The sequence below is a fragment of the Mytilus trossulus genome, unplaced genomic scaffold, assembly GCF_036588685.1.
Source record: "Mytilus trossulus isolate FHL-02 unplaced genomic scaffold, PNRI_Mtr1.1.1.hap1 h1tg000244l__unscaffolded, whole genome shotgun sequence".
NCBI classification, from domain to species: domain Eukaryota; kingdom Metazoa; phylum Mollusca; class Bivalvia; order Mytilida; family Mytilidae; genus Mytilus; species Mytilus trossulus.
In genome coordinates, this window is record NW_026963317.1 from 2,419,246 (window position 1) to 2,446,604 (window position 27,359).

A 27,359-nucleotide genomic window follows, 5' to 3' on the forward strand; every position below is an offset into this window, starting at 1 on the left:
AAAATGTGGTATGGGTGCCAATAACACAACTCTCCATACAACTAAAAATGTATAACAGTTATTGCTCAAGGGACGACCTTCAACACAGAGCCTTGGCTCACACTGAACAGCAAGCTATAAAGGGTCCCCACAATTACTGGTGTAATACCAACGGTCTAATCTATATAAAAACCAGAAACGAGAAACAATTATGAACCACATAAACAGACGACAACCATTGATTCACAAAGTGTGTTCGCTACTCCGCATCTCAATTATTCTAAATCATGTATTAAACGTTGTTTGAGTAAATATATCCCACTTTTTTCACTAAAACATATCTACCAACCAACCTTGATAAATTGCATTATCTGTTCTTAGTCATTCGATGGACAAGGTCAAATGATTTTGATATATATTTACAATGCAAGTGGATATAGAAATATGATCATTTGGTCTTCTTCCGAATGGCAGTAAACCCTTGCCAAAGTTGGACATCCGTTTGGTTGTGCGGGATGCATTAACAAATGGCATGCAGAGTGGTGTATATAGAGAGTAACACGCTCTCTGCAAGTTTAAAACCATTGCAACAACTTCTTGAGGGGCTGTCGGTGATTTTTGTCTGAGTATATTGGAGTTGATACACATACTTATTGCAACTGCTCAGTTATCCTTGTTCTTCTTTCTTTGTTTGTGTGTCCACTGTCCTTCTGTGGTGTTCGAATTCGCGGTTCTTTTTATCTTGATCTATTTTCTTTTTACTAGATCTTAGGTTTCCACCTTTCGTTTCAAGGGATTGATTCATCACTATTAACTACACAAATAAAAATATTCGAGTTGGATAACTATGTACCCGCCTTCTTTGGTCGTAACATTTTCTACCCCTTGTACATGTATCACTCATCTGAGTTTTATCCAATTTTATAGCGAACATTAGCGACTAATGTAGCGTCAGCGAAAAATGATAAAATCAGGAGACACATTCAAACCCAAGACTTTAAAAAATTAGATGTGGACGAAATATGTGCTCCAAAAAGATGAGCGATTCCAGATTCTGTCAATTTATTAAGACATCCAACCGTGTGATTTGATGAATATCGTGGTGACCAATCAGACATAGATGACGACACTCAATATAGGGGTTCTGATTTTATATCGTGAGCTTATTTTAAAATTCCACAAAACATGCTACTTTTATACTGGTTAGGGGCAAGGCTGATAAAATATAATAAAACAAGTTACAAAATACAAGTATGACATATATGAACCAAGGGGTACCACGATTTCCCGAGAACTACGAGAACAACATAATATCCCGAACCGTGAACCAATGACAACCACTTAACTACCAGCTATACTGACTTGGGACAGGCGCTTTAAGAATGTGGCGGAGTAAGTTATTTGAAGGCACCAACTCTACCCAAACCTTGGGAAATGGTGTAACAGCACAACATCCTGAAAACAAACTATATCAAGAATGTGTCCATAGTACACGGATGCTGAAATCACACTCACTTTCAACTTGATAAAAAAAAACTACCTTCACCAAAAACTTCAACCTGAAGCGGGACAGACGAACAGACGAAAAGACAGAGGTAAAACAGTATACCCACACAGAGGGTATAGATTGGGGTAACATTAAGATCAATCTAATTAAATTGCATTAAGATATTACAATACTAGTATTATATAGTCATTATTATATCACCATAAGCCTCAGTCAGAGTCGGAGCAAAAACAAACTAGAAATAACAACTAATATATTCGTGTATCAAAGACGGTGACGAAATGTCATCATTTCTTAATTGCGATAATGGAGTTCGGCAAGGAGAAGACCTTTCACCTTGCAGTGTATTTATAAAAAAGAAGATGTGGTATGATTGCCAATGAGACAAGTGTCCACAAGAGACCAAAATGCTACACACATTTTACAACTGTAGGTCACCGCACGGCCGTCAATGATCTTGAAGACTTATTTTTAGAGAACGATGTTTCGCATTTGCAATGTCATAAGCTTATTGTGTATGATCTATCAAAGCTCTATTAGCATTTGAATTTTTTTGTCTAAATGTTGTACCATACAATGTTCAAATCGAACGAATCCGAATTGCATAAGTTTAAATGGATTGAACATGTTTAATCCACAGTTGACAATACTGGATTTAGCTTCATATGAAACACTCAATCATTTTTGTAAGGTTTTGACGGTCGTTGTTCTTATTACTTGAAAAAAATACATCATTTTTAACAGAAAACTATCCCCTTTTTATCTCACCTGGCCCAAAGGGCCAAGTTAGCTTTTCTCATCACTTGGCGTCCATCGTCCGTCGTTAACTTTTACAAAAATCTTCTACTCTGAAACTACAGGGCCAAATTTAACCAAACTTGGCCAAAATCATCATTGGGGTATCTAGTTTAAAAATGTGTCCGGTGACCCGGCCAACCACACAAGATGGCCGCCATGGCTAAAAATAGAACATAGGGGGTAAATGCAGTTTTTGGCTTATAACTCGAAGACCAAAGCATTTAGAGCAAATCTGATTGAGGTTTAATAGTTTATCACAACAAGATCTATCGGCACTGAAATTTACAGATTGATCGGACAATCTGTTGCTGGGTTGCTGCCCCTGAATTGGTAATAATTGGAAAAATCGGGGTTACATCTGAGGGAAAACAGAACTTGCTTCTTGCAAGGCACTCACTTTGAACACAATTTGATATGGAGACAAGCATTTGGTTTTGAAATTTCCTACATGAGGCATTTGCCTCAATGTAGTTACGGCTCTGTTAAAATAAAAGTGAGGTAAGGTTTCCTGAGACAATATATCTCAAGTTAAATGAAACCAATTTTAAGACATTTCAAGTATATTTAAATAATATGTATACTTTTATTATAAAAAAAAATTGTGAAGTGTTTCCCCGATGTTTTTTGGGGAAAAAAATTATGAAGGAATCTGGTGCCATCTCATACTTTCGATTAGACCTGCTGAGTTATTTATTTTCAATACATTGCAAGTCAAGTAATTTATTTTCAAACTACCACATAACAAACCATTTATTTTTGTTATTATCAAGGCTGAGTTAATTTTTTTTCAGAATCCCCCCCCTCCCCCGAAATATCAAATGGTCGTCCCCTTAGTATAATTTTTTTTATTATAAAATGTTTAAAAGTGAGTTCTCCCTCAAAAAATGTCTTATCATCTCAACTAAAATCAATATTTGTCAAAAGAATATTTTGAAATACCGGCATGACTGATTTATAATATCTTGTGGTACTTATTTTATATATTATGAAATAAATACCATAAGATGTAGAAATGTTTAAAGTTTAATTGACCTGACGGGTTAAAATGCACACATAATATACACATGTTACAAGAAACACAAATACATGCACTTGTTAAAATGATTATATCATTAAAGGGCAACTAAAAAAATCACTAAAGACTTTGATTGGGCATCTTTGTTAATACATGTATTACATAAATAAGGCCGTTAGTTTTCTCGTTTGAATTGTTTTACATTGTCTTATCTGGACCTTTTATAGCTGACTATGCGGTATGGGCTTTGTTCATTGTTGAAGGCTGTATGGTGACCTATAGTTGTTAATGTTTGTGTCATTTTGGTCTTTTGTGGATAGTTGTTTCATTGGCAATCATACCACATCTTCTTTTTTATATTATCTTAAGATTGTCTTAAGATACCTTTGATGCACATGCAGTCTGAGATATATCATAAGACTGTCTTAGGTCTTTCCTATAAGTTGTCCTAAGATATATTTTATGACAAATCTTAGGACACTTTTGATGTCACAGCCAAGGCCCCATTTCTCAGTCCTGAAATATTTTTCCTTTATCAATAACTAGATTCCAAATTTATTGAATCGAGAAAAGGGTTAAAAGTCCCCCCCCCCCCCCCCCAACCAACCAACCAACCAACCAACCAACCAACCAACCTGGTTAAAAGGAAGAACACAAATGGTTGGTGTCTGATATTAACAAAGAGTTAAAAAAAAAAGTTCTTGAATCTCTTGATCTTTGGCTAGTTTCGGGTATCATTCTGCAATTATTGACACTGCATAGATGACTGACTAACACACCTGCATGCATTATATAATTTTATAATTGGCATGAATGTATAATAAACTAATTCATTGTAATATTTATTATTCATTCATGCCATATTTCACCATTTCATAAAAATAATTATATATTCAAATTTATTCTAATAAGATATAATCATTTAGCAAAAAGTAGGAGGACCTATTGAAGATTAACCCATTTATTCTGAATGCATTTGCGAAATGAAATTGCAAATGGTGCAAATGCTACAATTTGTTGCTTTTGCAGTAATTTACTTTTGAACCTTTTGATACGTGTGATAATAGCAAATGCTACATTTAAAACAAAAATGGCATTTGCAGTTTTAATTTTTGCATTTGGACTTACAATTGTCGCATTTGCATTTACAATTGTCGCATTTGCTGTTACAATTTGTCGCATTTGCAGTTACAATTACCGCATTTGCAGTATAATTTATAGCATTTGCTATATCTATTAGAGCTTTTGCAGTATTTAATAAAGCATTTGCAACAAAATATACTTTTGACCCTAATGATACGCCATAAATAACTGGTACACTTACCTGGTATTGTTTATTTATAGCAAGCTATATATAGATAACTGGGTTTGACATATTCCAATTTAGAATTCTTTCAATAAGAAGTTGTTTAAGATCAAAATATTGTGATATTGTGCAAGTGTCTATTTCCAAACAATGTACAGTTTTTTTTTTTTCAAATTTAACTTGAGAAATTGTTGCTTCATACATATTTAATACTTGAAGGTAATTTTTGCTGTTCAGTTTTCTTTTAATTGTTACATTTGTAGCAAAATTTTCAACTTCCATATGATAAGAGTATTAGGTGCACCCTAACAATCTTACTTTACTTATTTACAGTTAGCCGATAGTTCTCTGTCCGAAGAAGCCATGTTAGGATTTGAGTGTGGTTCGCGTATGGATGTCCCCTAACTTATTTAGTTTATTTATTTTCAGTTAGCTAATAGCTCTCTGTCTGAAGAAGCCATGTTAGGATTTGAGTATGGTTCGAGTATAGATGTCCCCTAACTTATTTAGTTTATTTATTTTCAGTTAGCTAATAGCTCTCTGTCTGAAGAAGCCATGTTAGGATTTGAGTATGGTTCGAGTATAGTTGTCCCCTAACTTATTTAGTTTATTTATTTTCAGTTAGCTAATAGCTCTCTGTCTGAAGAAGCTGTGTTAGGATTTGAGTATGGTATGAGTATAGATGACCCTAAAAGTCTAATTATATGGGAAGCACAGTTTGGAGACTTCTTCAATGGAGCACAGATTATGATAGATACATATATAGCCAGTGGAGAGTGTATGTATATCAAAAAACTGTCTCACTTTTTTGCAATTTCTATGATGCAAATGTTGAAATTAAAATAGCAACACTTTTACATATAAGTTTTGCAAATATTCAAAGTCAATGAACCATGACTGAAGGTACAAGGCTGAACAATCTCCATGGAAATGAGAAGTGTTAATGTAAATTCAACTACATACCAAATACCATTGACTTATCATAAGTAGTTACCTTTAAACAAACCTAAACACAAACTAATACATGTAATCTAAGCAAAATTTCAAAGGCAAATAACCATAACTGAGAGGGCGGGTTAAACTAATCTCCATGGTAATGAGGTATACCAATGCGTATATAACCGCATACCAAATAGCATTGACCCTTGACTAGTGGTTCCCCCAAAACCAAAGTAATCACAAACTAATACCTGGGAACTATGCAAAATTTCCAAAGTGAATAGACCATGACTGAGGGAGCTGGCCCAAATAATCTCCATGGAAATGAGATATGCCAATGCTTATACAACTGTATATAATTATTATTTACTTACCTCTAGTAAACTTAATTATATATAAAGAAAACTTAGCAAAAATTTCAAAAGTGGATAGACCATGACTTAGGGGGCTGGGCCAAATAATCTCAACAGTAATGAGATATGCCAATACTGACACAATCGATACCAAAAATCTTCGACTTGCCATTAGTGGTTCACCATAAACTAGACCTAGTCACAAACTAAAACATTGGTGCCGCTGACGCGGGAAACAGCATACCTATGTCTCGTTTCAAACTCCATCAAGCAAGAAAAAAATTAGGTGTTGTCTTTTATAGGTTGGAAATTGTTTTCTACTTTTTAGCTCACCTGGCATAGCCATGTGAGCTTATGCCATCACTTGGCGTCCGTTGTCGTCCGTCGTATGTCGTCGTTGTAAACTATTTCAAGAATCTTCTCCTCTGAAACTACTAGGCCAAATACTTCCAAACTTTAACTGAATGTGTCTTAGGGTATCTAGTTTATAAATTGTATCCGGAGTTTTGATCTTTCAACAAACATGGTCGCCATTGCTAAAAATAGAACATAGGGGTCAAATGCAGTTTTTGGCTTACATCTCAAAAACGAAAGCATTTAGAGCAAATCTGACATGGGGTAAAAATGTTCATTAATAGGGTTATATCTATCAGCCCTGAAATTTTCAGATGAATCAAACTACCCATTGTTTGGTTGATGCCACTTAATTGGTAATTTTAAGGAAATTTTGCAGTTTTTGGTCATTATCTTGAATATTATTATAGATAAAGATAAACTGTTAACAGCAAAAATGATCAGCAAAGTAAGATCTACAAATAAGTTTTATATGACCAAAATTGTCAATTGACCCCTTAAGGGGTTATTGTCCTTTATTGACAACTTTTCACAATTTGTTCATTATATTTGCTTACTTTTAAAAATCTTCTCCTCTAAAACTACTCAACCAAATTCAACCAAACTTCAACTGAATGATCAGTAGGGTGTATAAAATAAAGTTTGTGTTTTATTTTCTTTTTCGTCAAAAAACATGGCCGTCATGGCTAAAAATAGAACACAGGGTAAAATGCAGTTTTTGGCTTATATCTCAAAACTCCAGCATTTAGAGCAAATAAGACAGAAGTTAAAGTATTTATTAGGTCATGGTCTACCTGTCCTGAAATTTTCAGCCGAATCGGGTAACTGGTTTTGCAGGTATAATGCCCCTGAATTGATGATTTTAAAGAAATTTTGCAGTTTTTGGTTATTATCTTGAATATTATTATAGATACAGATAAACTGTTAATAGCAAAAATGTTAAGTTAATTTGACCAAAATTGTCAATTGACCCCTTAAGGAGTTATTGCCCTTTAAAGACTTTTTTCACAATTTGTTCATCATGTTGACTTACTTTAAAAAATCTTCTCCTTTGAAACTGCTGTATCAATTTCAGCCAAACTTAGGCTAAATGAGTTTCAGAGTATCTAGTATAAATTTTATATTTTATTTCCTTGTATGTCAAGAAACATAGCTCCTATGGCTGAAATAGAACATAGGAGAAAAGGATTTTTTTTTTTTTGCTTTTGAAGAAAATAGGACGATTCAAAGATTTTATAATAAATTGAAAAGCCAGAATAATCATTGATGAGAGATTTACCCAAAAAAATTCAGGTGAGCGATTCAGGCTCTTGAGAGCCTCTTGTTTATCATAATGACACATTAAAAAACAAAATTTCCCAGGATCCACTACAAATTTATAGGTCACTTATTAAACAAACTATAGATATTAGTTTTGGTCCATGAAAAATATTGTTTGGTGACCATGGACCCACTCTAAAAAATTAACTCTTCACAAAGTTTGAATTTTTTACATATCCTTAGGATTTACCATCCAAGGCATATATTAACTTAACTGTATTAAGATAAACTTTTAAGATTTTTGGGTCCTCAATGCTCTTCAACTTATTTTTCCCTTATTCTTTTTTTATTAGTGCTTTACTGAAGATTTTTTTGGTAGACAAAAAGTCATCTGGCGTTCAAAATTTAAGCTTGCTATCTATGATAAGTTTATTTCTAACTTATATTTAATACTTGTTGTTTTAAGTTATTACAAAGAAGGGTCACTGAAGGTCAAACTTATTGCTAGATTCGTGATGGTTAAAATAAATGATCGTATTTCAGTGAAATGGTTATTACAGAGTGACTTAGTGATCTTATTACCTCATGGTATGGATGGAGCAGGGCCTGAACACTCATCTTGTAAAATTGAACGGTTTCTACAGGTAATATCAAAAGATCAAGGTCATTTATGTCAAAGTTCAAGGTTTGTAAAATGGTTATTACAGAGTGATTTAGTGCCCTTACTACCACATGGCATGAAAGGAGCAGGACATGAACACTCATCATGTAAAATTTAAAGATTTCTACAGCTAATATCAAAAGATCAAGGTAATTTATGTCAAAGGTCAAGGTTTGTAAAAAAGGTATTACAGAGTAAAATGGTTATTACAGAGTGATTTAGTGATGTTATTACCACATAGTATGGTTGGAGCAGGACCTGAACACTTATCATGTAAATTTGTAAAGTTTTTTCAGGTAATATCAAAAGATCAAGGTCATGTTTGTGCAAGGTCAAGGTTTGTACAAAGTTTTTTACAGAGTGAGTTAGTAATGTTACTGCATCATGGCATGGATGGAGCAGGGCCTGAACACTCATCTTGTAAAATTGAAAGGTTTCTACAGTTGATATAAAAAGATCAAGGTCATTTATGTCAAAGGTCAAGGTTTGTAAAACAGTTAAATCAGAGTGACTTAGTATGGTATGGATGGAGCAGGACATAAACACCCACCATGTAAAGTTGAAAGGTTTCTAGAGGAAATAACATAAGCTCAAGTTCATTTATTACTTGAGAATCTGAATTTTGTAAAGAAAATTTGAAAATTATAAGAAATACGTTTTGACCAAGTTATTATTCCATTTTAACGAGAAATGTAGTTTAAAGTAGTGTAGCAAAGCCTTATATATTAATCTAATATTGAAATGTTCTTTTGTGCTGTTTTTATTTTGACACATTAAATTACAGGCAACAGACAGTAGTGAACACAAAGTAGACGGAGACAATGTCAACCTTCAGGTTGTCAACGCTACAACTCCCGCTCAATACTTCCATCTTCTCAGACGTCAGGTGGTCCGGAACTTCAGAAAACCATTGGTAGTGGTAGCTCCTAAAACAATCTTACGTTTACCTGCAGCGACTTCTACCTTAGAAGATATGTTACCTGGAAAAACATTCTTACCTGTGATTGGTGATAAGAAAGTTAAAGGTGACAAGGTCAAAAAAGTTATTTTCTGTAGTGGAAAACATTTCTATACATTGGAGAAGGAGAGGGATTCCAGGAAGTTAAAAGATGTAGCACTTGTGAGAATAGAAGTATGTATATAATAAAGACTATTATTAATAGTTAATGTCTGTTAAATTATGAAATCTCCCCTATATTTATTATTTTAATTTAATGGTTTTAAAAAAAATTAATTAATGATTTCAAGTTATTAGAAAACCCATTGAAACATGTATTTTTGTATCCAATAAACAAGAAAAATATGTTTATATACAATGTAAGGATTTTTACCTTGCTTTTCCAATTATTGAACCTGTACATGTGCTGTAGGACGTATGCCATGATGACCTACACTGTATGGACATATATTGTATTGTTTTGGATACATTTAAAAAAGATATTTTTAACCACTAAGATAACTTATTTTTTATATGCATTTCATTGTAGAGTCTATGTCCTTTCCCAGCAGGAGAAATTCAACAAGAAGTAACCAAATATCCTAATGCTACAGGTATATTTTAATTATTACAATTTATACAGCAATGATTATTCAGCTGTCATTTTTAATCTTTGGAAGACTTATGAACTTATAGATAAAAGTTATATACCATGTAAAAATAAAATTAACGGTACCAATTTTCTTGCACAGGATGCACATTTCGGCAATACTTGTCTCTTCAGTGATGCTCGTGGCCAAAATATTTGAAATCCAAAGCTTATATAAAAGATGAAGAACTATAATCCAAAAGGTCCAAAAAGTATAGCCAAATCCGTGAAAGGAATCAGACCTCTGCATGAGGGAGATACATTGAAAATAGGCATCATCAAAATAATTATATATCATTGCTTTATTGGGCCTCATAATTTTGTTTTCAAATACAAAATAGGTAAAAAAAGTCTAAAAGGGAAGATAAATATATTTTCTTTTAAGGAGATTTTTTTTAAGTAAAGACACTGGCAAATTAAGCAAGAAACTTTGTCAACCAGGATATTTGTTATTGCATTTCAGATTTCCTTTGGAGTCAGGAAGAACACAGAAATATGGGAGCATGGACATTTGTCTCTCCAAGGTTTAATAATCTAGTTGGACGCCAGGTAAGGTTTTAAAATTTATATATTTAAATGGTTAGTTGTTTATAAAAAACATCTTTCTACTGAAAAGAATATTTGATATTATACTAAAAATTAAAAAAAAAGACAAATATATATTAAAAAATAATTTGCTTGTTGGAATTTTTTTAATACAAAATTAAAGTTCAGTTTTTGTTTACATATAACTTGTCATAAGCTGGTGGCATGAATCATCATAAGAAAAACGAAAAAAACCCAAAACAAACAACATGGGCCATAGAGAATAATGGTCGTAAAGGGATGCATAAATATAAACGGTTAAATATACAGAAGAACGAATTCTGAACAAATAATTTAAGACGAGAAAAATATTGGAAAAATTAATACAGAATTAAAGAATCACTTTCTGATCTGACCCTCTTTTATTTCTCTTATATACACTGGACTTATTATACTATAATTGTTGTTATTATCTTGTAGTTACGGTATGTTGGAAGAGATCATTTAGGTTCTCCTGCTACAGGTATTGGTGAAGTACATAGACAAGAAAGTATACAAATCATTGAGGACACATTTAGTTAAGGAACGATTTTCAAATGTAAAGATTATGTTCAGCATTAATGTATATCTGGGATAACATGTGTATGTGTGCAAGTTTTTGTACTAAAATTACTGGTGTATACATTACATCACAAGTTTTAAAAAGGCAGAGCTATAACTGACCAGAAACTGATATTATTTTAATTCAGAAACAAATTTTATAATTCAAAAATAACTTATTCTTGGCCACGAAGAATTTGCCACTGGATGTTAAGATATCTATCAATAGACAACTTTCGAGTTCATCCGTCACCGGAAAAAACTCGTCAATTATACGCGCCTTTATCATCGTCATTTGTGCGTTTTGGGGCGTCGTCACTTCCTTCCAATGTTGAGCGAGTGGTTGAAAAACTACAATTCTATATTGTACGAATTATTCGGCAAATTGAATTCTCAAAATTGACAACCAACACTGCTGTCATTAGGGAAATGTCAGTAAGTACCTACATAGCAACCATTATTTCTAGTTTATCCTGCACAAAGACGATCACTAAGACGCTTGATGAACGTAAATAGTGCAGGGATACAGGCGAGCCCCTCTGTCTGGTAAATGACGTCATAAAGGCGTGTATAATTGACGAGTTTTTGCCGGTGACGGATGAACTCGAAAGTGGTCTATTGGAGTTCATGCAATCCCATTTATTCTCAATGTTTAATGATAAATCAAAATGAACCCATAAATGCCTTGAAATTTATTATTTTGTTTAGGCCTTATAAATTTCAAGTCAATATATATGTTAAAACTCTCATCTAAGAATATTTTTAAAGAATAATATAATTTTGTATTGATACTTGTGAATAATATATTAGAATGAATTATTTTAAATCAGTTATACTAAAACTCTTGCATTTACGATGTCAGTTTATATTTATAATTCCATTCATTCAACAAATATTTCTTTGACAACTTTGACAGGCTCTACTGAACAAAATGATTAAATATTTAGCCAGAAACTTATCAAGAATGGCTTTTAATGTGTGTTTCTTTTCCTGATTTGTCAAACACAACCAAGTTTCTGTTTGACAATAAGTTGCACCTAGAATTTGCGGTTTTGAGCTGTAATGTGGAATATGTGCGCATTGTATTTGTGCCATTTTTTTTTTTTTTACAAAATCCTATCTTTTATTTGCGTTTAAAAATATAATCTACATCTGCAACGGTAATATTGAAGATAAAGTACGTCAAAAAACATTATATTGGTGTATTTGCATTCAGTTGTATGTTTTATTATCTAATCAGTGATGTTTTTGAAAAATTGTTAGTGATTTGCTTGGTTATATTGTTTTTGTATCATATTAATCATCTGTGATATTTTGTCTAATACTGAATTGTAATAAATGATAAACAGGGTATAGTATTTTAATGTTTTATACCCAAAGAAAGTTATGTGACTCTTTTATATGACCACAAACAAATTGTTGGGTTCGTTTCATGATTTGGTGTTGTTGTCGTTGTTGCCCGTTGATACAAGTGGTTTCAGGACAATAGCTTTAGTTTAAGTAGGTGAATCTCTATGATATTTTACAAGAAAGTTTACTACCACAAAAGGAAGATTGGGATTGATTTTTGAGGTTATAATACCAACAATTTAGGAATAAGGGGCCAAAACAAGCTTTAAGTAGTTTATGGACAATAACTTGTGTAAGTGTACTGATATCTCTGAAATTGTACCAGAAGGTTCCATATCACAAATGTTACGCTGGGATAGAAATTTTGGAAGTTGCCCAAAACATGAAGGAAAAAGCTCAAAAAAATGGTAAAAACAAGCATTTTTATTTTGTTTCAAGACAATAACTTGTGTATAAGTTTATGTAACGCCTAAAAATAATACTACAAGGACCCATACCTCAAAGAGAAGGCTGGGTCTGAGTTTACGGGGTAAAAAAGATTGGGAGAATGATTTTTTGTCGAGCCTGCAACTTTTGTTGCAGAAAGCTCGACATAGGGATAGTGATCCGGTGGCGGTGGCGGCGGCGGCTACGGCAGCGGCGGCGGTGTTAGCTCACTTCTTAAAAGCTTTATATTTTAGTAGGTAGAAAACCTCTCTTATTATATGTAATTGGATAACTATATTTGGTATGTGCGTACCTTACAAGGTCCTTATGCCTGTCAGACAGTTTTCACTTGACCTTGACCTCATTTCATGGATCAGTGAACAAGGTTAAGTTTTCGTGGTCAAGTCCATATTTCAGATACTATAAGCAATAGGTCTAGTATATTCGATGTATGGAAGGACTGTAAGGTGTACATGTCCAACTGGCAGGTGTCATCTGACCTTGACCTCATTTTCATGGTTCAGTGGTTATAGTTAAGTTTTTGTGTTTTGGTATGTTTTTCTTGTACTATATGCAATAGGTCTACTATAATTGGTGTATAGAATGATTGTAAGGTGTACATGTCTAGCTGACAGGTGTCATCTGACCTTGACCTCATTTTCATGGTTCAGTGGTCAAAGTTAAGTTTTTTAGTTTTGGTCTATTTTTCTAATACTTTATGCATAAGGTCATCTATATTTGGTGTATGGAAATATTTTATGATCTATATGTAGGTTACGCATGTTTTATTTGACCTTGACCTCATTTTCACGGTCCATTGCTAAGTTTTAAGTGTTTGTGTTTTGGTCTGTTTTTCTTTATTTATAAGCAATAAGTCAACTATATTTGTTGTATTGAAGAATTTTTAGCTGTACATGTCTGCCTGGCATGGTTCTTCTGACCTTGACCTCATTTTCATGGTTCATTGATCAATGTTTCATTTTCTTGGTTAATGTTGAGTTTATGTGGCTTTATATTTAGGTCTATAAAGATAGTATCAAGGATTAGTAAAGAAGGCGATATATTTCAGTGTGTGCACTCTTGTTGAGATATTTCGAAGGCAAGTTCAATAACTTTTTTGTCGAGCCTTCAACTTAAGTAAAAAAGCTAGACATACCGATCCTACATTCTGTTATTGTAGTTGATGGTGACGGCGTCCACAAATATTCACTCTGTTGTTAAAGTTTGTGAAATTTTAATAACTTTCTTAAACTAATCTTGATTTGTACCAAACTTGGACATAAGCTTGTTTATAATAATAAGATAATATTCAGAAGTAAATTTTGTAAAAAAACCTGTTTTTCCGTATTTTACTTATAAATGAACTAATATATATAAAAAAAAGAGAAGAAGATGTGGTATGATTGCCAATGCGACAACTGTCCATAAGAGTCCAAAATGACACAAACATTAACAACTATAGATCACAGTACTGTCTTCAACAATGTGCAAAGCCCATACCGCATAGTCAGCTATAAAAGGTCTTATTAAGACAATGTAAACAATTTCAAGGAGAAAACTAACGGCCCTATTTATATAAAAAAAATGAAAAAAATTATATGTAACACATAAAACAAATGACAACCACTGAATTAAGGGCTACTGACAATAATTAAATGATGTGGCGGGGTTAAACATGTTAGCGGGATCCCACCCCCCATATCTGTGACAGTGGTATAACAGTACAGCATAAAAACGAACTATAAAAATCAGTTGAAAAGGCTTAACTCAACAGATGGACAAAAATACAAGTTGACGTGGTAAGTTTTTCAAATGGACAAAAATACAAGTTGACGTGGTGAGTGTTTCTGCTAGGAAGCATTACATTTACTCTGTGGTTAAAGTTTTCGAAATTTTAATAAATTTCTTAAACTATATTGGATTTGTACCAAACTTGGACAGAAGCTTTTGTATGATCATAAGAAAGTATCCAGAAAAAAAAATTTGTAAAAAAAATACATTTTTCTGTGTTTTACTTATAAAAACATCAACCTGACCGTAGAAAAAAAACCACAACAGCAGAAGGTCACCAACTGGTCTTCAATGAAGAGAGAATTTCACGCACCCGGAGATGTCCTTCAGCTGGCACCTATACAAATATATACTAGTTCGGTGATAATGAATGCCATACTTATTTCCAAATGCTGAATTTCCAAAATTTATATTAATACATAGATAGCACAGGCAGAATAAAAGCTAAGCAAGATATATATTAAAACAAATGTCTAATATCAGCACATATATAGTAGCACATAGTATGCATATCAGAGTAAAACATGCAAAATTAAACACTATTTGCACAAGTAAAAAACTGCATGCAGCTAAAGCAAAGGTAATGCATAAGCAAAAGGAATAAATAGCTAAATAAAAAAAAAAAAGAAAACTGCATATAAAAACATAAAAACAAACAGCAGCTTATACATGGACTTGGTTCTTTATGCAAGGATTCCATTCATTCACTTTTGTTAAAATGAAGAACCTGTTTATTAGTGTCTTATAGATATAGGAAGATGCGGGGTGACTATCAATGAGACAACCCTCCATTTTTAATGCAAATTCATAAACACGTATATTTTGGCTCAAAATGGTCTAGATATATTTTTCTTTCACCACAAGTTTCATTTCTGCAAATTTGTTGGTCAGTTTAAATAAACAAGGACATCAAAAGCACTATTTTGTGTCACAGAAGGGCTCCTTTTTCATACGCTCTAAATTGGAGGGAGTAATAGGTGGTCTGACACCTATTACCGCAAAACAGTAATCAAGTTTGAATTTTGGTAGCTTCACTTTAACCGTTTTAGAGTTATGCCCTTTATGAAAGGAAAAATTCCAAAAAAAATTAGATCTGTTCCCTTACTTTAGCTTTCCTCAACCAAATTATGAAACTTATAAACAATCTTATTTCATTTGTGTGTTAAGTCTTTGGCCCATTTTGAAATAAAATGCTTTTCAATGAAGTATTTAACACTTTGGCTAAACAGTTATCAAAGGTACCAGGATTATAATTTAATACGCCAGACGCGCGTTTCGTCTACATAAGACTCATCAGTGACGCTCAGATCAAAACAGTTAAAAAGCCAAACAAATACAAAGTTGAAGAGCATTGAAGACCCAAAATTCCAAAAAGTTGTGCCAAATACGGCTAAGGTAATCTACTCCTGGGCGTAAGAAAACCCTTAGTTTTTGAAAAATCAAAGTTTTTGTAACAGAAAATTTATAAAAACGACCATTTAATTGATATTCATGTCAACACCGAAGTGCTGACTACTGGGCTGGTGATACCCTCGGGGACGAAACGTCCACCAGCAGTGGCATCGACCCAGTGGTGTAAACAGTTATCAAAGGTACCAGGATTATAATTTAATATGTCAGACGCGCGTTTCGTCTACATAAGACTCATCAGTGACGCTCAGATCAAAACAGTTAAAAAGCCAAACAAATACAAAGTTGAAGAGCATTGAAGACCCAAAATTCCAAAAAGTTGTGCCAAATACGGCTAAGGTAATCTACTCCTGGGCGTAAGAAAACCCTTAGTTTTTGAAAAATCAAAGTTTTTGTAAACAGAAAATTTTTAAAAACGACCATGTAATTGATATTCATGTCAACACCGAAGTGCTGACTACTGGGCTGGTGATACCCTCGGGGACGAAACGTCCACCAGCAGTGGCATCGACCCAGTGGTGTAAACAGTTATCAAAGGTACCAGGATTATAATTTAATACGCCAGACGCGCGTTTCGTCTACATAAGACTCATCAGTGACGCTCAGATCAAAACAGTTAAAAAGCCAAACAAATACAAAGTTGAAGAGCATTAAAGACCCAAAATTCCAAAAAGTTGTGCCAAATACGGCTAAGGTAATCTACTCCTGGGGCGTAAGAAAACCCTTAGTTTTTGAAAAATCAAAGTTTTTGTAAACAGAAAATTTATAAAAACGACCATTTAATTGATATTCATGTCAACACCGAAGTGCTGACTACTGGGCTGGTGATACCCTCGGGGACGAAACGTCCACCAGCAGTGGCATCGACCCAGTGGTGTAAACAGTTATCAAAGATATAGTTTAATAATGATTTGTATGCCCCCACAACTGAAAGTTCGGCAGCATATTGGTTTATCCCTGTCCCTCCATCCGTTCTTCGATCCATCTATCCGTTTTCACATAATAAGTATATAGTAAGTCCGCATAACTTCTCCTACAGTTTGAATCCTAGGAAATTTTTACTTTGCTGTCTGTTTGTAAAATTATTGAAGATGTGCATGTTGTTATGGTTTTGATTTTGGTTTATAATTGTTCTTTTGGGAGAAATTTGAACTTTTTTTTGGTATTCATTTGTATTAGAGGTAGTTCCACAGTGAACCATAAACCATGTAACATAAACTATGTGCTCCTATGCTCAATTTTGTGTATTTTAAAATAAAACTTTGCATCTGCAGGCATGCATCTCTCCCAGACACAATTACTCTAACTTTTTTATAATATAGTTTCTTAAGATTGTAGTGGGTTTTTTTTGGGGGGGGGGCATCACTTTGTCTAGTTATTAATAGGTTTACACATTTACCTAAACAACTAATCTTCCCTGAGGCTCTCATGAATTACAATCAGTATGAAATATAATGCAAATGACGAAATACTCGACCAAATTTTTAACTCTACTTATATGAATCAATTATATTGCTCAGATAGGATACTTAACTTACTTTATTGTTATGATACTAACATCATAAAGAAACTTCTTAAGGAAGAAGAAAAGAAGTTAGCAGTACTCTTTAATTTTACTTTCTGCTGTAAAGATGATTTTCTCTTACTAAATAATTCAAAATTTGGATAATATGGTGAATGCATTTATCCCATCAAACTTGAGAAAAAAGGATACAACAGATACAGTTAATTCTGCCTCATATTTTGACTTACATCTAGAAATTGACATTGAGGGTCAGTTGAAAACATCACTTTACGACAAAAAAGATGATTTCAGCTTCTTAAATGTGAATTTTCTTTTTCTATGTTAAAACTTTCTAGCTGCGACTGCATACTGAGAATATATCTCCCAATTGACATGATATTCCTAAGGGTTGTATTTCCCATCATTATTTCCTTTATAGCGGTTGCTGCTCACAAGGAAGATATTAAACCAAGAGTTCAAAGTGTTGAAGTTAAAGACGTTCCTTCGTATTTTTTTCAGACGCTATCATGAGTTGGTTGGCTGTTATGGAATATCCGTTTCAATGATGATAAGGATGTGTTCCTTTCGTCAGGCAAACACAACTTTTCTTTTTTTCATGAATGTGACCTACCGAAAATAAAGGTTCCACATGTGGGACAGGATCTGCTTACCCTTCCAAGGTACCTGAGATCATTTCCAGTTTTTAGTGAGTTTCTGATTGCTTAGTCTTGTGTTTTATTACTGTTGTTTCTCTGTCATTTTTTCCTTTATTACCCATGGCTTCGTCAGTTTGAATGTCCCTCTGTTATTTATCCCCTCTTTTTTAGGCTGCTGATCAATATGATAAGAAATGGTCTGGTTAGTTTAGGCTTTTGTCAAAAGTAATATATTTGAATTATAAAATTTTATTAAATTAAAGATATTCTAGTACATATTCAATATAAACAATAAATAATTTTAAGAAATAAGATAATTAAAGAAGACTTCTAGCTAATTTGACAAGAATCTACTTAGCATAAATATTCATTTCTAAACTCAAGAGATGATAAATATCAATAAAATGATTGCAGTATAACTATGTACTAGCTGCGGAACTGTAGCTCTGGGTTCCTTATGTTTTTTTACTATTTGCAGACGGTTCCCAAATTATAAAAATAATATCATACAGACTTAAGATCTACTGTTCCAAAGCACACTATGTCACTGCAATTTGATTTAAAGAATAACACTATTGTTGTTACAAACATATGAAAGTTAGTATGTTTGCAAAAATACACATTGACAATGAGCCCTGCTATATAACTAAGAAAACTAACTTACATAAAACTTCAGAGAATTTGTCATAATAAAACCTAACAATGGAATACAGGTTCCTTTATTAATCTGTTTTGTTTATTATAGTTTCCAGACATTTGAAAACTTTCCCTTAACTTCAAAATGTTTACTACAATGTATCTAATTATAATTTATTAGAAAAAAAACATACGTGGATAATATTGAAGATAATGCTCACAAATACCATATGGAATTACGAATATCAGGTAAAAACAGTTTACGGAATTCACCAACAGTGCTTTTATTGAAAAGTCATTATAAATGACACATTGGTTCAGCTGCGCGTGTCAGTATATTTCATGTATACAATGTGTAAGGTGTGTGTGCTAGGTTTCCTATAAAATATTTAAATGACAATGATAATTCTTTAATATGAATTAAAAACAGGATTTTTCTCCATATCTCTAAGAGTATGGTGGCATTTTAGTATAAAATGACAAAATTGACATATTAATGCATGCATTTCTGGATTTTCAGTATTCAGTTTTATAATTTTACTAAGGTCATTAAATGATTACGATGAAACTTATTTGGCTCACTTATGAATATGTTTTAGATATATACATGTATCATTACCTATTAATTTTACTAATGTTCCTACATGATAAGACATGCATAAAAATAACATAAAATTAAACAAATGCTACATTGATATATATTAAACATACAACAAACATAAAGATTATCCATGTCTGAACACAAAAATCAGTCTCATATCACATGTATTATATTGTGACAATGCCTAGGTTCTGTTATCTACATTTCAAAACCAAATTCACCAAACAGTTACCATTTTCTATATTTGAAAATGCCTGTTCAAAATCAGGAGTATGACATTTATTATTCATTCGTTTGATGTGCTTGAGCTTTTTAATAGAGACTTTCTTTTTTTTTAGTTTTCATCGGAGTTCTGTATTTTTGTGATTTTTTTTCATACATATTGACAAAAAAACAGTTATGTCAAAATTTGAGAAAAATTTCTGACAAGACAATGCTTTATTTGGGACTTCCTAATGGGACCTCTATATTATAAATACATGTATTTTGTTTCAAAATGAAATAGCATTTATATATTAAGCGAATAACGACCATTGAAATATGATAAAGCATAAAAATAAACCAGAGGACAATTAGTGTGGTCTTCACTTAACTACTAATAAGGCCACAAATGCTTAGTTTACCGAAAAAAACCAAGTAAAGATAAAAAAACATAGAAAATGAGGAGTAAAAGAATCAAATCATTTTTGAAGAACTTAATTATTCATTGGCCACAAACAAATTTATCAGACTTGGAGTACCTTTTGTTTAGGTTGAAATAAAATTGGTTATTTCAGGCATTTCTTTAAACTTTTGACTGAGATATGAACGGGCTTTATAGTTCTGTTTCATCAATCCAAGCTGTTCAAGCAGAGGTGTTGAGGCTGAACATAGACTGCCATCTGAAATAAGTCTTGTCCTCTGAAATAAGTCTGCCATCTGAAATAAGTCCTGCCCATCCTTTTATGCAATCTAAATGTTCTCACTAAGACATTGTTAGCAAAATCACTTATAACAATAATAACAATAATTAATCATCGAAGAATATAACTATTTAAAAAAAAATCACAAAAAAACTAAAACTTGAAGAACATTTAAAACAGAAAGTTCCTAATAAAGCGGCAAAATCAAAAGCTCAAGATATTTCATATGCATTGACAATAACTTATAAATTCCTGGGTACAGACATTTTCTTATGTAAAGAATGGTGGATTAAACCTGGCTTTATAGCTAGGTAATTATAAACCTCTCACTTGTAAAACAGTCGCATAAAATTTAATAATATTGACAATGATGTTGGAACAAAACAAACCAACATACATGTTTTAAGTAAAAATGTCATAAATAAGGAGTACAGCAGTCAACATTGTTTTATCAAAGATATCTTAATCACTATAAAAACAAACAAATATTTAATAAAATATTTTCCATAGCACAATTACACAAATGGCGGAATGTATAAGTATAGAGCCATGTCATATGTGAGAACGGAACACAAAAAAAACCATATAGACAAAGCATATTAGCAAAAATGAAAGATAAGAATACGTATTTTGTTTTCTTAAACCTAATAGTTTATTTTAAGATTTTTTGTTTTCAATTGTTAGAACCAGTTCTTCTTGTTGGAAACACAGTACTTTGTCTTATAGCAACGACCATACATTTAGTTATATCAGAATATGTAAACATGATATTTTAATAACACTATTTGTTAACACTAGAAGTCATTTTGTTCTTTAAATGTATATATGTGTCACACTATTCTGAAGCATAGTTGATTCATCTGCAAACAAGTCTCTAAAAATTTACAATTCAGAATTTATAAATAATCGCTGTGTGGTAATGATCACCACTATCAACCTTCTTGGCACTTGTTTTCTTAACTTTACGTGACACTATCATCATTCCTGTTTCTCTGTTTATATCTATGCTCACAGGAAAATTGATTCCATCAGCCTCTGATAGAATTGTCTTACAGGTTTTACCATCTGGCGATACTACCACTATTCTGTTGTTTTTACGAGAAGCTAAATAAAGAAAGCCATACTTGTCTAATGCAATTCCTTCTGGACCGACAATGTCTTGATGCTGAAATGTCCAGAGAAGTTCTCCAGTTATTTTGTAGCAGCAGACTTTGTTTTCCATGAAAAGGGTACCATAGATATTTCCTCCAAATAATGATATATGTGTTGCTCCTACTCCTTTTACAATTGTTTGAGACATATCATTCAGATTAACAATAGTAATTTTCTCCGCACTGTTGATGACCAATATTTTACTATCACTTGCTACTCTACCACATTCATGAGAAACTTTAATTGTTTGAATAACTTTTTTCGTTTCTACATCCACTAGTACTGTCTTGTTTGTGTATCCAAATGTGGCAGCCACTGTATTATTTCTGACATAGCAAACACAATATGGATATTCTGTGAATGTGAATACTTTTCTTTCAAAGATGCCATCTATACCAAATAGCAGCAGGGCATCACTTTCAAATAAAGAATCGTGATTAAGAATTAGATATTTACCATCAGGTAATATCCTTAAGGCAGGTGCACTTGTTAACTTCATATTTTCTGGAAATGTCAGAGTTCTCAACATTGTTAGTTTAATGTCTCCAATTGTAGGAAAAGTTGGAACTAGGTTCTGTGCTTGATCTTTTCTCCCCGTCTTAATTTGAAGATTGGATTGGCTGGTATTGACATGAATATCACCGAATGATTTGACCTCTCGCAAAATTGATTGCAGGTCAGATGAAATAGTTACCTCTAAGTTCTTTTCCTCAAAATTATCTCCACTTTTTAATTCATCTATATATTTTGCTGCTTCAGATGTAGTTTTCTCTATTTCTCTCAGACCAACATACATTTGAAGCTCAGTTGCATATTGTGTCATTTTAGAAAAATCACTTTGCAATTGGTTTATCTGATTGTCTTGTGTTTTCAGTTGTTGCAGTAAAGCGTTCATCTTAGATTTCAGCTGTGTATGCTTCAATTCTAGGTCATCAAGAATTTTTTGTTCTAATTTGTTTAAGAAATCATCCATGGACTTCCTCATAGATCGAATTTGTTCTGCAGCCTTTGTTTTCTGATTATTGTTTGTGTGCATCTGGCTATTCAAATATTTTATGATCTCCTCTAAGTTTTCCTTTACATTCTTTAAATCTTTTTCAAAAAGTTGAACTGAGGCTGATGATTTTACTTGCTTCAGAATATCTGACATCGGTTTTAGGTCTTGACATTTTTTGTGATTATCAGAGATGCACTGTACACAGCAGGGACAGGCATGGAGAGAACAATAAAGCTCAAACTTCTTCTTGTGGTCTCTGCACTGACTGCTTATATCGTGCATGAATGTTGGTAAGTTATGGTAGTCTTTAGTCGTCATAGTTTTATGGTCTTTAGATGCTTTTGATTTTGTGTGATGTTTTTCACAGCCTGTACATAGGAGCACCTCACATTCTGTGCACCATGTGACAGCTTCTGTAGAAGTTCCATCATCATCATAACATAGAGTGCAATTGTCTCCACCTGATGAGGCCATATTCTCTCTATTTCTGAAATTAGGAGTACACAAAAAATTGTTTGGTTAAAAAAATTTGACATAATGATATGTACAAGTATAGACATCAAACAAAAATACTGTTATAAGTAAGATTTTTGCCGGAAGGATTAATACCACCAAATCATAGTACGATCAGCTGGTTGCTTACTAAAGAGTCTAAAAAAATCCATTCAATTTGACAGTAAATTAGGAAACTAATCTTACATTTGATTGTAGTAAAACAATTCATGGTCATCCACATATATCTTGGGTGTTTGAAAGCACCATTATTATTTAACTTGGTGTTTCTATAGCATGTATAGAACATTTTGGAAACTTGGTTCTCTTTACAAATGTAATAACTTGAGGCTGTCAAAATGACAGAAAACCAGGCTTCTAAATAGTGATTGTTGCCATTGTTATAGAAATAAAAGTGCCATAATTTAGTCATGAACAGTAAAATTGAAAAAGATCAGACGGTTGAAAACTTTATGCAGCTTTCTGTGGTTGAAGATCATTATGGTTTTTTATGTCTTCTGTTTTGTTTTGTTGTATTGCTGTCTCATTATTTTATACCAATAAACTCAAAAATATATTCTTACCCTGAAATATTTTGACTTTGGTGCTCTGAAAATGCTCTGGAAAAAGAATCTCTACAGGGAAGTAAAATGTCCAATATCTAGTACACTTACCTGGTATTGTTTATTTATAGCAAGGTTATATATAGATAACTGAGTTTGACATATTCCTGTTTACCATATTTTAGATGGCTTTCAATTAGAAGTGTTTCAAGATCAAAATATCGTGATATTATACAAGTGTCTAATAACAGAAACAATATACAGTTTATTTTTACTTCAAATTTAACTTGAGAAATTCTTACTTCATTCATATTTATACTTGTAGGTAAATTTTGCTGTTCAAAGTTTTCTTTCAATTTACATTTGTAGTAAAGTTTTCAACTTCCATATGGATGAGTATTAGGTGCCCCTAACCATTTTAATATATCTATTTACAGTTACCCAAAAGTTCTCTGTCTGAAGAAGCAGTGTTAGGATTTGAGTACGGTATGAGTATAGATGTTCCCTAACTTATTTATTTTTTTTTATTTTCAGTTAGCTAATAGTTCTCTGTCTGAAGAAGCCGTGTTAGGATTTGAGTATGGTATGAGTATAGATGACCCTAAAAGTTTAGTTATATTGGAAGCACAGTTTGGAGAATTTTTCAATGGAGCACAGATTATGATAGATACATATAAAGCCAGTGGAGAGTGTATGTACTAGTATATCAATTACCTGTTAACACAGAGATATGTCTCACTTTCTTGTAATTTCTATAATGCAAATGTTGAAATTAAAATAGCAACACTTTAACATGTAAGTTTTGCAAATATTCAAAGTCAATGAACCATGACTGAAGGTACAAGGCTAAACAATCTCCATGGAAATGAGAAGTGTTAATGTAAATTCAACTAGTCTACATACCAAATACCATTGACTTATCATAAGTAGTTCCCTTCAAACAAACAAACTAATACATGTAATCTAAGCAAAATTTCAAAGGCAATTAACCATAACTGAGAGGGGGTAAAATAATCTCCATGGTAATGAGATATACCAATGCTTATACAACTACATACTAAATAGCATTGACCCATGACTAGTGGTTCCCCATAAAACCAAAGTAATCACAAACTGGAAACTAAGCAAAATTTCCAGAGTCAATAGACCATGACTGAGAGGGCGGGTTAAACTAATCTCCATGGAAATGAGATATGCCAATGCTTATACAACTGCATATAATAATGATTTCCTTACCTCTAATGGTTCCCCATAACCTGACTTAATCACAAATTAATACAAGAAAATTTAGCAAAAATTTCAAAAGTCGATAGAACATGACTGAGGGGGCTGGGCCAAATAATTTCAACAGTAGTGAGATGTACCAATACTGACACAATTGCATACCAAAGATCTTTGACTTACCATTAGTGGTTCACCATGACATAGACCTAATTACAAACTAAAACATTGGTGCCGCTGATGCCGGAAACAGCATACCTATGTCTCGTTTCAAACTCCATCAAGCAAGACAAAAAATAGGTGTTGTCTTTTAGAGGTTGGAAATTGTTTTCTACCTTTTTATAATAATTGCACATTTAAAAAGAATAATTTCCCAGGATCCACTACAAATTTATAGGTAAGTTTATTTAACAAACTATAGATATTAGTTTTTTGGTCGATAAAAAATATTGTTTGGTGACATTGGACCCACTCTAAAAAAATAACTCTTTACAAAGTTTGAATTTTTGTCATATCCTTCGGATTTACCATCCAAGGAATATATTAATTAAACTGTAATATAAAATTTGTTAAGAATTTTGGGTCCTCAATGCTCTTCAACTCGGTACTTTATTTTTCCCTTATTCTTTTTTATTAGCGCCCAAGTGAAGATTTTTTTGTAGACAAAAAATTATCTGGCATTCAAAATTTTTAAGCTTGCTGTCTATGATAAGTTTATTTCTAAATTATATGTAATACATGTTGTATGAAGTTATTACAAAGAAGGGTCACGGAAAGTCGAGCTTATTGCTAGGTTCGTAATGGTTAAAATTGATTATCTTATTTCAGTGAAATGGTTATTACAGAGTGATTTAGTGATGTTATTACCACATGGTATGGATGGAGCAGGGCCTGAACACTCATCCTGTAAAATTGAAAGGTTTCTACAGGTAATGTAACTAGAGGCTCTAAAGAGCCTTTGTCGCTCACCTTGGTATATATGTGAATATTAAACAAAAGAAGCAGATAGATTCATGACAAAATTGTGTTTTGGTGATGGTGCTGTGTTTGTACATCTTACTGTACTGAACATTCTTGCTGCTTACAACTATCTTTATCTATAATGAACTTGGCCCAGTAGTTTCAGTGGAAAATGTAAGTAAAAGTTTACAAACTTTATAAAAAATGTAAAAAAATGACTATTAAGGACAATAACTCCTTAGGGGGTCAATTGACCATTTCAGTCATGTTGACTTTTTTGTAAATCTTACTTTTCTGACATTATTGCTGTTTACAGTTTATCTCTATCTATAAAAGTATTCAAGATAATAACCAAAAACAGCAAAATTTCCTAAAAATTACCAATTTAGGAGCAGCAACCCAACAACAGGTTGTCTGATTCATCTGAAAATTTAAGGGCAGATAGATCTTGAACTGATAAACAATTTTACTCTCAGTCAGATTTGCTCTAAATGCTTTGGGTTTTCAGTTTAAAGCCAAAAACTGCATTTTATCCCTATGTTCTATTTTTAACCTTGGCTGCCATCTTGGTTGGATGGCCGGGTCACCAGACACATTTTTAAACTAAATACCCAAATAATGATTGTGGCTACCTTGGGATTAATTTGGCGCAGTAGTTTAAGAGGAGAAGATTTTTTTTAACAGATTAAAAATTTTATTTAAAAATTGACTGTAAAGGGCAACAACTCCTAAAGGGGTCAACTGACCATTTCGGTCATTTGACTTATTTGTTAATCTTACCCTGCTGAACATTATTGCTGTTTACAGTTTATCTCTATCTAAGATAATATTCAAAATAGTAACCCAAAACAGTAAATTTACCATAAATTACCAATTCAGGGTCAGCAACCCAACAACGGGTTGTCCGATTCATCTGAAAATTTTAGAGCAGATAGATCCTGACCTAATGAACAACTTTACCCGAGGTTAGATTTGATCTAAATGCTTTGGTTTTTGAGTTATAAGCCAAAAACTGTAGTTTACCCCCTATGTTCTATTTATAGCCATGGCGGACATCTTGGTTGGTTGACTGGGTAACCGGACACGTTTTTTTAAGCTAGACACACCAATGATAATGTTTGGTTAAATTTGGCCTGGTAGTTTCAGAGGAGAAGATTTTTGTAAAAGTTAACGACGACGGACACAGGACTGAACAATACGATTTGATATTTAGCCAGAAATTTATCATGTCTATTATTGATGACTTTTAATGTGTGTTTTTTTCCTGATTTGCCAAACACTAACAACTTTCTGTTTGACAATAAGGTGTACCTTGAATTTTGAGCTGTAATGTGGGAGATGTGCGCATTGCATTTGTGGCAATTTATTTTTTTGCAAATCCAACCTTTAATTTGCGTCAAATAATATAATCTACATCTGCAACAGTAATAGTGAGGATAAAGTACGGCAAACAACACTATACTAGTGTTTTTGCATTGATTTGTATGTTTTATTATCTAATCAGTGATGTTTTTGTATTTTGAAAAGTTGTTAGTGATTTGCTCGGTTATATTGTTTTTGTATCATATTAATCAGCTGTGATTTTTTGTCTAATAAATACTGAACTGTAATAAAAGATAAACAGGGTATGGTATTTTAATGTTTTATACCCAAAGAAAGATTTGTAACTCTTTTAATACGACCACAAAAAAATTGTAAAGTTCGTTTCGTGATTTGGTGTTGTTGTCGTTGTTTTCCGTAGATACAATTGGTTTCAGGACAAAAGAGTTTAAGTAGGTGGATCTCTGTGATATTTTACAAGATGGTTCACTACCA

The 27,359-nt window shown here is 32.7% G+C and overlaps 2 protein-coding genes across 2 annotated transcripts in view; one reads left to right on the top strand and one right to left on the bottom strand.

The window, feature by feature from the left end:
• Positions 1-11,104, top strand: part of LOC134701399 (2-oxoadipate dehydrogenase complex component E1-like) — a 36,999-nt gene extending 25,895 nt beyond the window's left edge. Inside the window, exons 17-22 of the mRNA XM_063562548.1 lie at positions 5,227-5,383; positions 8,055-8,155; positions 8,957-9,304; positions 9,660-9,723; positions 10,222-10,307; positions 10,764-11,104. Coding sequence (XP_063418618.1) covers positions 5,227-5,383; positions 8,055-8,155; positions 8,957-9,304; positions 9,660-9,723; positions 10,222-10,307; positions 10,764-10,865 — 858 coding nt within the window. The 3' untranslated portion in view covers positions 10,866-11,104. The remainder of the gene's footprint in view (positions 1-5,226; positions 5,384-8,054; positions 8,156-8,956; positions 9,305-9,659; positions 9,724-10,221; positions 10,308-10,763) is intronic.
• A 9,944-nt stretch (positions 11,105-21,048) lies between these two features.
• LOC134701517 (uncharacterized) lies at positions 21,049-23,468 on the bottom strand. The gene is made up of 2 exons (XM_063562667.1): positions 23,385-23,468; positions 21,049-22,795 (listed from the first exon to the last, which is right to left on the bottom strand). The coding sequence occupies exon 2, from the start codon at positions 22,780-22,782 to the stop codon at positions 21,049-21,051; it is 1,734 nt and encodes a 577-aa protein (XP_063418737.1). The 5' UTR covers positions 22,783-22,795; positions 23,385-23,468.
• Between the last annotated feature and the right edge of the window lie 3,891 nt (positions 23,469-27,359).

Excerpts from the sequence above, each read along its gene's own strand:
- LOC134701517 (XM_063562667.1), bottom strand. The coding sequence starts at position 22,782 with ATGGCCTCATCAGGTGGAGACAATTGCACTCTATGTTATGATGATGAT.